The sequence below is a fragment of the Vombatus ursinus genome, unplaced genomic scaffold (genome assembly GCF_900497805.2).
Source record: "Vombatus ursinus unplaced genomic scaffold, bare-nosed wombat genome assembly UNPS02014973.1, whole genome shotgun sequence".
Lineage (NCBI taxonomy): Eukaryota > Metazoa > Chordata > Mammalia > Diprotodontia > Vombatidae > Vombatus > Vombatus ursinus.
Genome location: NW_020954751.1, coordinates 11,734,410 through 11,747,287, shown reverse-complemented (window position 1 = coordinate 11,747,287; position 12,878 = coordinate 11,734,410). Strand labels below are relative to the sequence as shown.

Sequence of the window (12,878 nt, the reverse complement as noted above, 5' to 3'; positions counted from 1 at the left end):
GTGTGTGTGTGTGTGTGTGTGTGTGTGTGTGTGTGTGTGTGTGTGTGGTTTGGGGGGAGTGGGAGATTTGGGCTCCAGGGTATGCCTGGAGGACATGAGTGGTCCCCTTTCAATGCTTAGCTGAGTCATGAAATCTGAAGTTACTTCTCTGGAACTGTTGGTGCCCTCATATTCCTAAGGAAGGCCTCTTGGGTGATAGCCTCATAGCCTCAGGGTGTCCTGGGCTAGCTTCTCTGTCTCCTCCAACAGCTGTCCACTCCCTTGCCTCAACCTGGGATGCCTTTTATGCTGGTTACTCCCCTGGGTATGTTTGTGGTTCCTGAATTAGGTGCAAAAATTCCTTATTATGGTTCTGAGGCCTGGAAAATTGGCTGAACTGACCATTTCTGTCTCATCCTACTAGTTGAATCATGTGAAACAAGAAGCTGCTCCTGGTTTAGCAGATCTCATAGAGACACATTTCATCTTGAGCTTTTCTCTACACCAAAGGGGCCTCAGGCAAGGAGGATCAGTCAATAGGAGTGGGAGTGCCCTCCCTCAGTGTTTTTTTTTTTTTTTTTTTTTTTTGGTTTTTGGTTTTTTTTACTGTTCCCTAATTAGTAAACATCTTAGTGTTACAACCTCTGGTGAGAGAGCAGGAAGGGCCTGTTAAGGCAGATAAAAGAATGAGCCATTTGCAAGGCTCCCAACTTTTCTCCCATTTCACTGCAGCCCAGGGACCATAACAACAGTGATGGCTATTTATTTTTATATAGGCTTTCCCACCTAACAACACACATGGCTGTGTTATTTCTACCTGCATAATGTCTCTCATACCTGTAATGCCTTCTCTCCATTCACCCAGCTCCATTCTGCCTAGGTAGAGGCCCTTACCATTGTTTGTCTATACGATTACAACTGAGTCAGTGGGGTGGCACAGTGGATAGAGAACTGGGCCTAGAGTTAGGAAGACCTGAGTTCAAGTTCAACTGTGTGACCCTAGGAAGCATTAGAACCAGGATCTCTGAGCCCAGGTTTCCAGGTTCCAAGTCTATCCATACTTGACTTTCTTCTAAGGTCATACTGGGCAGTATGTGTTCTCAATTGGACTGTCAGAATACTCTTCTCCCAGGAAGGATGCCACTTCAGAGCACTGACAAAGGATGTTACTTCCAGGATTTGGGACATGAGGAGAAATCTGACTTCTTCATGAAAGTGTTTCTCTTCTAATTCATCCTATATATGATGCTAGCTTAACACTCCTAATGTAAAAGCTCTGAACAACTTGCTCTTCTGCTCAAAATGCAGTGGTCCCCTTTGTCTAATAAATGAGCTCTAAGGCGTTTCAGTCTGGTAATTGAGGTCGTCCAATATCTGGCTCCAGCCTACCTTTCCAGATTTAACTCCAACCAACTTGCATTAATAACTGTGGCCAAAGACATCCTATACATTCCCATCTCTATAATTCTGACAAACATAATTTGTCAGGAATTTATTTGTATACTCTATTTGTATGTAATTTTATTTGCATTTGTATGATTTGTTTGTATGATTACACTGGGGGTAGGGAACTCCAGGTAAGGAAATGCCTTCTACTGATGCAGATCAGCATTGTTGGGCAACAGAAGGCCTTAGAGCAGTGCCTGGAGCATGGAGGGTATGAAGTGATTTGTCTAGGGGATGTCAGACCTGGGGACTCCTTGAAACACTAGGTCTTCCTGATTGAGTATAGCCTAATACATCACAATATCACCCTTTGTCTCAAATAATAGTCATTCTGGTCCAGACCTGTGACTTCATTGGTATGAGGGAACTCACTATTATGAGAACTTTAACCAACCAAATGTTGATCGGTGACTTGTCTATAACCTATGGTTTTAGGTTCAGGAGTTGCCCAGGGCTTGGATACATCAAGTGATTTTTCCCTTGGTCATGCCTCTATTTACTATGACATTCTGCCTCTCATCAATAATGATAATGATAATAATAATAAATCATATTTGTATAATGCTTTAAGGTTTGTTGTTGTTTTAGTCATATATGACTCTTTGTGACCTCATTTGGGGTTTCCTTGGCAAAGATACTGTTGTAATTTGCCATTTCCTTTTCCAGCTCATTTTACAGATGAAGAAATTGAAGCAAACAGGGTGAAGTAGTAACTTGTCCAAGGTCACACAGCTAGTGTCTGAGACTGGATTTGAATTCAGTTTAGTCTTTCTGGCTCTAGTCCCAGCACTCTATCAGTGCCACTTTAAGGTTTAGAAAGCATTTTCTCCATACCATCCTGTAAGTTAGATAGTGTAAGTATTATTTTGTTTTATATAAAGGTTAATTAAATTGCCCATGGTGAGAGTTAGCATATGTCAGAATTTGAACCTAAGTCATCTGACCCCATTCCAGTGTTTTTATACACTATCCCATGCTGCCTCTCTTTTCCATGCCCATCACTAACTCTGCCTGCTAAGGCCCTACTAGTCTTTCATGACAACTCAAATCATCTGTTTCCTTTCATGGAGTCTTACTTGATTCTTCTCCCTTGTACCCTCTCTCTCTCTCTTTCCATGATCCATCCCAGCCAGAAGTGGTCTCTCTTTCACGTGCTTACATAGACTTTTCTATTTTTTATATTCTAAATGGTCTTGTAATTATCTGTGTTCAGGTTTTCTCACCACTAAAAGATCCCAAGTTCCTTGTGGGGAAGGACTGTGCCTTATGGATCCATGATCTTACCCAGCAAAGAGTACAATCTGAATAAATGGATGAATAAATGATCCAGTCCTATTTTGTGACTCACAGGAGTGCTAAAGCTTCCCTAGCACCTGACTAACTGATAATCTACAATCCACTTACCTTAATGGCTTTTGCTCTGTTGATCAGCCCATCTCGTTGAACACTTCCAATGAGCAGATCCACTTTCACCCTCAGAAATCGTTGCAATGCTCTGATTGGAGTCTCTTGGAGATAGATGCCATCAACCACTGGTCCCCAGTAATGAAATGGGCCACTTATTGCCAGGAGCTGGGTTTGGGGATTGAAGAGATGTGACTGTTTATTACCACATAGTCACCAGGAATTCACTGATTCAGATTTTTACAGCAGAGTAGAGAAACTTAGAATTGGAAGGAGCCAGTTAAAATCCCACCTTCTACAGGAAGCCTTTCCCAATCCCTCTTAATTTGAGCACATTCCCTGTTGATTATTTCCAATTTATCCTGAATGTACCTCCTCTGTACATAGCTGTTTTCGTGCTGTTTCCCTCTATAGAGTATGAGCTCCTTGAGAGCAGGGACCATCCTTTGCCTTTCTTTGTATCCCTAGCACCTAGCACAGTGCCTGGTACATAGTAGGTACTTAAAAATGGATATTGACTGTCTGCCTGCCTAGAAGAAGCCAGTTCCTGGAGGGCTGGAACTAGGTCTTACTGATCTTTTTATCCTCTAGGTGCTACCATAGGGCATTGCAAATACTACCTGCTTAATCAATGTTTGTTAAAAAAATGAATGGATGAAGGTCAGCCAGTTGCCTCATTTTTGTAGATGATGGAGCTGAGGTCCAGTACTTCACACAAGGTCACATAGATAGTTGCTAGCACTAGAAGCCAGGTCTTTAACTATCAGCCATTTTTTCATTATATTTCTAGCTCAATAATATGAGCCCCCTTAAAAAAAGAGATTCATAAATTGTTGGACTTTAGATATGTATAATCCAACTCCCTCCTATTACAGATGAGGAGAGATCAGTTAGGTGAAATGATTGGTTCAAAGTCACATGGATATTAGGTGTAAAAAACAGAGCAAAACCCCAGGTCTATGGAATTCTAATCCAGTGGTTTTTCCATTGTAACATGCTTCCTTCCTTAGTATATTATTAATGTCATTGAAACCCTCTGGGTCTGAGTAGCTTAACTGGCAAAAAAAAAAGAGTATTGCATTGTGGACTAAAATTAATGTTATTTTTTCAAGATGACACAGAAATATGATTTTATTAGTAGCAGCCACTCCCTATGAGGAAGCTTTCCCTACCAATGCAGATTTGCATAGATGCCTGGGAACAATGAAAAGATGGGGCACTCCCCCAGGTGTCACACAGCCACTATGGGTTAGAATTCAAGTATTCCTGACTCCAAGGACAGTTCTCTATCCATTGGGCCACATCTTTTTTTTTTCCTTTCAAAGAGAACTCATTTTGGGCATGCAGCTTGTGTTCAGACCAATGCAATACCCCAGGTCTCAGTCTTAAAATTCTGCAAGATCTTCCCTACTTCCTCCTTCATTGCCCACCTTGGTTTGAGCATCATTGAGGATGTCAGCAGGTTTCTGGCGGAGGCAGGACATCATATCACTATAAGGAGAGGTTGGACAACTGACTTCCTGGGCAAGAGCTGCTGCCTGCTCTTGAGCCCTTTTCTGGCTAATTGCTGCTGCAGGAGAGAGCACCGAGCCACCCTAGAAGAGAATTCAGTTGTATTGATGATCATAAAGTATTCCTAGACCTATAATGGATGAAAGGGTAAACGAAAGAGCTTTGTCATCAATCATTCACATTCAGAACTCAATACCACATAGATCTGTAGATGTCTCTCAAATCTGGCTTGCATGCAATCTATAATCAGTGTTAATTTTCAGTAGATGCCCATATATTTATTCCTTTTCAAAGAGATTTTATTTTAAGGGTGTAACCTATAGTCAGACCAATATAGTATGACAAATGGACCTTACATGGAGCAGTTGGCCCCCTCAGACATCATGCACCAAAAACCCTGCTTGACTAAAATTTCCCCTATTGACATGCTTCAGGGACTGAACAACAACATATGGGAGGGAATCCAACAGAAATATATATAGACACACAAACATAATACAATGTGTATACAGAATGAAGCAAAATTTGAGGAAATAATGCTAATAACTGGGAGTTGGGGGTAGGATGAGGATCATAAATGGCCCTGTGTCAGAGGTGGCATTCAAGATGGGATTTAAAGGAAGCCTGGAATTCAACTATCCAGAAGTGAAGAAGTAGCTCATTCCAGATAGGGCACCCCATTTCTGCAAAGGCAGGAGATAGAAGGTGATGTATATATGGGGAAGAGCTAGCAATCCTATTTCATTGGAATAAAGAGTGTGCGAAGGGTATCAATAAGAAATAAGACTGAAAAGCTAGATGAGAGTCACCTTGTGGAGAAATTTAAATGGGAAGCTGACTTCCACGACCTCAGTTTACTCATCTGCAAAATGAGGGGTCAGATTAGATGTCTTCTGAGGTCCCTTCCAGTCCTAGGTCTATGATTTTATGATTCCATGATTTTATATTTTATCTTGGGGGCAACAGGAAACTACTGGTCAGATTTGTGCTGTAGGAATAGTAATTTGGCAGAGGTGGATTGGAAGTGTGAGAGACAAAAGGCAGGAAGTTCAATAAGGAGCCTATTGAAATAGTTTAGGTAGAGGTGATGATGGTCTGAACGAAGGTAGAGATTGTGTGAAGGGAAAGAAGGAGATGGTTTTAGAGATGCTGTGGTGGTAGAATCAATAAGTTCGGGTAACAAGTCAGTGTGCCCCCAAAGCAGGTTGGTACGCTAAGTATAATTGAATGCTATAGACCCCATGACTTGTAAATTCAGGTGAGGTCACTTGGGGCTGGAGTTGTCAGTGAAAGATGTAGAGTTAAGAATCTATATGAGTGTGTACCTAACGGGAGAAATGGGGTGAACAAAGCAGAGAAATGGGGATGTGTATGTTGTATTTTAAGAACAGTAGGGTACAATTGTTGGGGCAAAGGGTTCATATAGGTGGTGAAGGGTATTGCTATATCAGATTGGAATTGAGTCATATCGGGCCTTGAATACCAGGCTAAGGAGTCTGGATTTGACTTTTAAGCAATAAAGAACCATTGTGGATTTCTGAGCTGAGAAGAGATGTGATTAGAAAGAATAAATCAATCAATCTGGGTATATTGGGCTTTAATTAATGAAAATTCTTGATGCATTTAAACTAGGATTGGATTTACACCCAATTTGTTAGGAGCACAGATGCTAGAGAACAGGAGGTGTGCTTGCAAGATGTCATAGCATTTAAATTGAATTTGGGTCCTTTTAAGATTATTCATTCTAAGGATATAATGTATTACAATTAGCCTCTGTGATAGCACTCTTTTTTTTTTTTTAATTCACCATACTAGAAACCAAGGGAGTTTTATGTATCCTGGTGGTATGGTGGATAGAGTGCTGGCTCCAGAGTTAGGAGAAACTGCGTTAAAATCCAGCCTCAGATGCTTACTAGCTGTGTGACTCTGGGCAAGTCATTTAACCCTCTTTGCCTCAGTTTCCTTATCTGTAAAATAAGCTGGAGAAGGAATTGACAAACCACTCTAGTATCATTGTCAAGAAAACCCCAAATGGGGTCACAAAGAGTTGGATGCTAAATAACAATAGCAAAGGGCATAGGAAGAGACAGGCAGAGCCAGACCTGATAATAGGATCATAGATTTAGAACTGGAAGGGACCTTGGAAGTCATCTCTTCCAATTCTGTCCCTTTATTTACAGGTGAGAATACTGAGGCCCAGAGAGAGAGTGGTGGAGGGGATAGATTTACGCAGGGTCACAGGTAGCACATGTGAAAGCTGGAATTTCAACCGGGTCCCTGTGACTACACACTCAGTGCTTTTCATTAAGCCATTACTCCGGATGCATTTCCTCAGCTGCCTCTGCTAGTCCTCCTAGCTCAGACACTGGACTTCCCACAAAAAACCTGAGACAACATATTATAGCAGGAGATGCAGTTGACTAGGAGCCCAGAGATCTGGGCATCCTCCTCTGACCTTTATAGCTGTCCTTCCTCTAGACAAATCTCTTTGGAAAATGAGAAATTGAAGACTTCACCTTCCTAGGCCCTTGGATTTATGATTCTATGAATAATGCATATATTGAGAGAGATTTCTTACGATAGATTATATATCTTCATACATTATCAAATGCCTACAAACCTACTGGCAGCTATTGGTACAGCCTGATTAAGACAGCTATAACAGGTGACACAGTTCTTGAGTTGCTGCTATATTCCTTTGTAAGAAACCATACATTCTGATCCATCTTTTAAGGGAGGGAAGGAAGGAAGGAACGAAGGAAGGAAGGAAGCACCTTCTAGGTGCCAGGTACTGTGCTAAATACCTTACCAATATTATCTCATTTGTTCTTCACAACAATGCTGGAAAGTGAGTGCTATTATCACCCCCATTTCATAGATGAGGAAACTGAGGCAGAGAGCAATTAAGTGACTTGCCCACAGTCACACAGTGAGTAAGTGTCTGAGATTGGATTTGAACTTAAGTCTTCCTAACTAACTACCAGCCCAGTGTTCTGTCCCCTGTATTCCCTCGCTGGGAAGAAAGAATGAAAAGATTCAGAGAATGTTAAAGGTGGAAAAGACCTATCCTCAACTCTATATTTCATACATGAGAAAAGAGTCCTAGAAAAAGAAAACGATTTGCCCAAGGCCACATGGCTAGAATCACATCACAGCATTTAGAAGTGGAAGGGGCCTCAAAGGCCATCTGGTTTAATCAACACATTTTGCAGATAGAAAACAGGCCCAGATGAGGTAAAGACACCTTCCTTTTGAAGTTCCCTCTGTAATACATAGCAGTGGTTTTGTAGTGACTCCCCCTGCCTTCTCTCTCCTCCCTCATAAAGAAGAAATATTTCCAGCTATGAGATAAATCTATTTCAGTTTTTTTAGACCAAGGGATTTTAAGGTTTTTTGAGTGTCATGGACCCCTTTGGCAGCCTGATGAAGCCCATGGACCCCTAATCAGAATAATGTTATTATATTTACCCATGATCACAGACTCCCAGATTAAGAATTTCTGGTTTAGATAGAAATTCCAAAGATTCCTGCTTGGTTTTCAGAACTGCCAGCATGACTAGCTATAAAATGTTTTATGTCTTTAGTCCCATGCAAAAGAAAGTGGGAGGATTGCAAAACCACATTCCATTGCGATAAAGGGTCCATGCTAATGGATAGCCTAGACAACAACTCCCCACCCACATGAAACACGGTGGCTTTAGAGTCTAATTTAAAGACTCCAGAGGTGGCTGATGCTTAAGACCCCAACAGGCCATGATTGGGAGCACCAGAAAGCATTTTCAGTGTCTGACCTTACTTCATAAAACTCTGGGACTCGTAGAGGCTAGGATGTCAGAGCAAGTCCCTTTATTACCAATTATTTTATGATCCAGCTGTGCTGGCCTCCTCATTCCTCACACATAATGTTCCATCTCCTGTTTCTGAGCTTTTGCATTGGTTGCCACCATGTCTGGAACGGGCTCTTGCCTCATCTCTGCCTCTTAGAATCCTGGCTCTCTTCAAGACTCAACTCAAATGCAGCCTTTTGCAGGAGACCTTTCCCAACTCTCCTTTCCAAGGCTTTCCCTCTGAGATGTCCTTCATTTGCTTTGTATACATCTTATATGTACCTATTCCTTTACATGTATCTCCTCCTCTGGAATGTAAACTCCTCGAAGGCCAATCCTGTTTGCATCTTTCTCTGTACCCTGAGTGCTGAACATAGTGTCTGGCACTCAGGAGGCACTTAATAAAATGCTTTTTGGCTCTATGACATATCAGTGTCTAGAACAAAGAATATTAATGCTGTTCGACATCCTCCGACTCAACCTCCTCATGATCCAGATAAGAAAACTGAGATCCAGAGAGAGAAAAATGACCTCTCTTGCCCAGTTGCAGAGCTAACGAGAACAAGAACTCAGGGTTCCTGAGTCCTAGGCCACGGATTCTTCCACTATGGTACTCTACCCTTCTGTCCTTTATGGCCAGCACAGCCCACATTCTATTTTCTTTGTAAGCATGCAGAGACTTTTGAGAATGAAAGGATTTATATTTTGTGTGTGTGTTTTTTTTCTCTTAAAAAGAAAAATTCCCAGGAAATTCAAGGTCAAAGGAAATTCCAGATCCAGATAACAGTCCTAACCTCAAAACTTCTGAACTAATCACAATATAGGGTAAACTAACCTACTTTTAAGAAAAAAACTTAAACATTAACCATCTGAGAAGATATAAATTCTAAGACAGGTCTCCTGAATTTTCATTTCTCTAACTATACTGTGTAAAGCCAGGGTTCCTGATGAGGAAGTGGTTAAAGGCATTGGCTTGCCTGATTTCACTAAGCCACTAAAGAAATTTCCACTTTCACAGTTACTTTGAAAAAAAATATAGAGCCTCATATGAGAAAAGTTTTGCAAAATACTGGAACAAATCCTGGGTTTAGACCTGGGTTCATAACCCAGATATCACATTTACTAGGTGGGTGAATTTGGGCAAAGTCATTTTACTTCTCTAAGACCTTAATTTTCTGATCTGTAAAATGGGGATAATAATATTTTACCATGTACCTCATAGGATCATAGATTTATAGCTAGAAGGAGCCTTTAGAGGCCACTGAGTACAATTTCCCTATTTTACAAATGAGGAAACTAAGATACGGAATGGTTAAGTGACTTGCCCAGAGGGACAAAGCTAGTAAATAGATGAAGCAAAATTTTAGTCTAGGTCTTAGGAGTTAGGACTTAGATCTTAGGTCTTAGGACTCCATATCTAATGCCTTATCCACTATTCCATTTGTAAAAGACAACACTTTACAAATCTTAAGATGCTACGTAAGTGTGAACTGTTATTGTTAGCCTATTTTACAGATGAGGTAACTGTGACCAGAGAGTTAGAATCTTACTCAATTGCACATGGATAATAAATGGCAGTGTCAGAACTTGAATACTAGTTTCTTGATTCAGTCCAGTATATTTTCTCCAATAATCTGTTGCCCTGTTTTCCCTCTTGTCCTCCTGATGTGCTTCAAGCTTGTGAACATGAAAATCTTTATGATTCTGTCACTTAAAATACATTGATTGACTAATAACTTCCACTTCTATAGAGTTTTGCACTTTGCAGTGTCTAGTACATAGTAGTGTTTAACCAATGCATGTTGATCAAGGAAGCAACAGCTTCCATTTTTACAATGCTCTAAAGTTTGCAAAATACTTTCCTTCTAGCAACCAGCTGAGGTCTCTAGATCCAGTCTGATTGGTTGTACTTTACATGTGACATCAGACCTTTCAGTATCTGTTGGAGGAAAGCCATCAGTTCTTCAGCCCCTGAAGCATACATCATCTAAAGTTGACCTAGCTATCATATGGCATTTGTGTTTCCTCTAGTTTCTGGGCCTTAAAAATAGAACAGAATGGAACCACATTTGCTGACCACGCTTTGTCTCTTTAGGGCTTCTGGGGCCTCAAAGATAAAAGCATCCTCAATTAACCACATGGGTAGCCACCACGGGCTTCCTGTTCATATACTTGATGATATCCTAGGTAGCAGATGGTAAAAGTTAAAACAGAAGCAAAAGACATATAGTCACTTCAAATGCTTGAACTATTATGGGAGAGTCTAGGATATTGTTGCTTTCATAGGTAGCCAATGGCAACTCCTTTCCTGCTAAAAAGTTATACTTTTCAACTAGATGGTATTCTCCTGGAAGGCAGGGACCATGTCATTCATTCTTGTTTCCTCCAGCATCAGGAAAAACACATGATACAGATTAATAGCTCGATACACAGAAGAGATTGATTTATGCTTCAGGGAGGGGTTGATGTACTTAATTGAAGGCCTAGCTTAATGCTACTTCCTCAATGAAGCCTTATCTAATTCTTTCAGCGGAGTTAGAGTGATCTATGCCACTTTAGTCCTCTCTTAGTGTTTAGATTGTAAGCTCCTTAAGGACAAGGACTGTCTTTTGTCTCTTTTTTAATCCCTAGTGCTTAGCACAATGTCTAACACATAGGAAGTGCTTAATAAATATTTATTGATTGATTGTGTATGAACCTCTTCCCCATTACCTCTTGTGCTGGCTACTTGCCTCCATACTTGATCACCCTACTCCATTGTAGACTAAGAGCAGGGATCATGCCTTGTTCTTCTTTGTAATCATAAATAGAATGGAGACCAAATGAAGTTCCTTGAGTATCCTAATCACAGATTTTCAGAGCTGAAAGGAATCTTAGCAGCCCTCTAGTCCACCCCACACCCAGAAAAGAATGCCTATTATAATAGACCCAACAAGGGGCCTTGGAACTTTGCCTAAAGACCTTCCATGAGGGGGAGTCTATTATCTCCCTAGATGGTACAGAGTAAGCCTTAGTAAGAGCTTTTCAACTGAATTGAATTGGAATAGGGAAAAGAGTCATGGATATGGGATCAGTGCATCCTGGCTCCAACACTTAGCCCTATAACCATGGGCCAGCTATTTCACCTCCCTGAGACACATCTGTCTCATAGAAATGTTCACATTCACACTAAATACCTCACAAGACTATGAGTTAAGCCATTTCTAAACCTTAAGAGAACATATAAATGTAAGTAACAGTTTCTATAAGACAATTAGCTCCACAAGAGCAGGGACTTCTACCAAAGATTCATATTTCTTTCCCAGGAAGGAAGAGGATAAACATTTTATATAGTGCCTACTATGTGCCAGGAACTCTGCTAAGTACTTTTTACAAATATTATCTCATTTGATTCTTAGAGTATCTTTGTGAAGTAGGTGCTATTTTACAGTTGAGGAAACTGAGGCAAACAGAGGTTAAGTGACTTGCCCAGGGTCATCCCGCTAGTAAGTGCCTGAGGCTGGATTTGTTCTCAGGTCTTCCTCATCCTAGGCCCAGTGCTCTATCTACTGCACTACCAGCCACCCACACATTGTTCCATAAAAAGCATGTGCCTAATGCATTGTTGTTGAATTAGTTATTAATTTGCTGATGAAATGTCAACATTGAATTAATTTTATAATTCTATAAACACTAAAAGAGTAGAATGTAGCACTAAATATTGTATTACTGTAGAGGCAGGAGAGATGACTTTGGACTGAGGTGATCAAGGAAGAATGTAGGCTTCCTTCTGGGGCTATTCAAGTATTCCAGAATCTCAGAGTTGGGAGTGACCTTGGAGACCCTCAAGTCCAACTCACATCTGAACAAGAACCCTTCCTATGCCACACCTGATAAGTATTCAGTCAATCTCTATTGGAAATCCTCCAGTGGCATCCCATTCCTCTTTTGAACAATTCTGATTGTACTGGGTTTAGATGGAGTGCAGCAGTGGGGATGGCTGGAAAGGAAAGTATAGTATTAGCCAAGACCCAGAAACACGAATGAGCAGGGCTTGGTTGTTCTGAGAGTGTACAGACCAGCCTGGTTGATAGAGAATTTTCTACCTTTATAAAGTCATTTATAATCTTCCTTGACCTATATGTTCAGTTACTATCCTACTTTATCTGACAGTCTATATTGTAATAGACCTTCCTTGAGGCCAGAGATTATGCTTTTAGAAAAAAAAGTAACACTGAGTCTCCTTATCTGTCCCAGGCTGGACATGCAGTGGTCACTCATGGCTTGATTATTCACATATTCTCCTTGCCAATTTGGGTAGGTTCACTGATCCTTAGGCATCCTGATGCACCCTTCCCCTTCACCCCAAAGATTAATCTAGTAAAGTATTTAGAAGGTAGATTGGGGTTAAAGGAGACCAGGGTGAAGGAAAGCTTTCTTGTAGTCTAAGCACAGAGTGATAAAGACCTCAAGTAGAGGTCTTTTGAAACTCTGTTTCCCTACTAGAACATAAGTTTCTTAAAGGCAGGCACTGTCTCAAATACCTAGCACCTGGTATTTAATAGGCTATTACAAACACTTTTCCATTCCATTTCAAGTGACTCAGATGAAATGATTTTCTAAACCCAAGTAGAATAAGGACCATAGGATTGTAAAGGAAGAGGTGAAAGGGAGAGACCTTGAGAAAGAAAAATCAGTGGAACCTGGTGTCCATGCATAAGAATTGTAGTT

At 40.8% G+C, this 12,878-nt stretch overlaps 1 protein-coding gene across 1 annotated transcript in view; it reads right to left on the bottom strand.

The window, feature by feature from the left end:
- Positions 1–12,878, bottom strand: part of TG (thyroglobulin) — a 371,783-nt gene that overhangs the window by 53,747 nt on the left and 305,158 nt on the right. Inside the window, exons 42-43 of the mRNA XM_027845510.1 lie at positions 4,260–4,424; positions 2,830–2,997 (exon numbers count right to left, since the gene is read on the bottom strand). Coding sequence (XP_027701311.1) covers positions 2,830–2,997; positions 4,260–4,424 — 333 coding nt within the window. The remainder of the gene's footprint in view (positions 1–2,829; positions 2,998–4,259; positions 4,425–12,878) is intronic.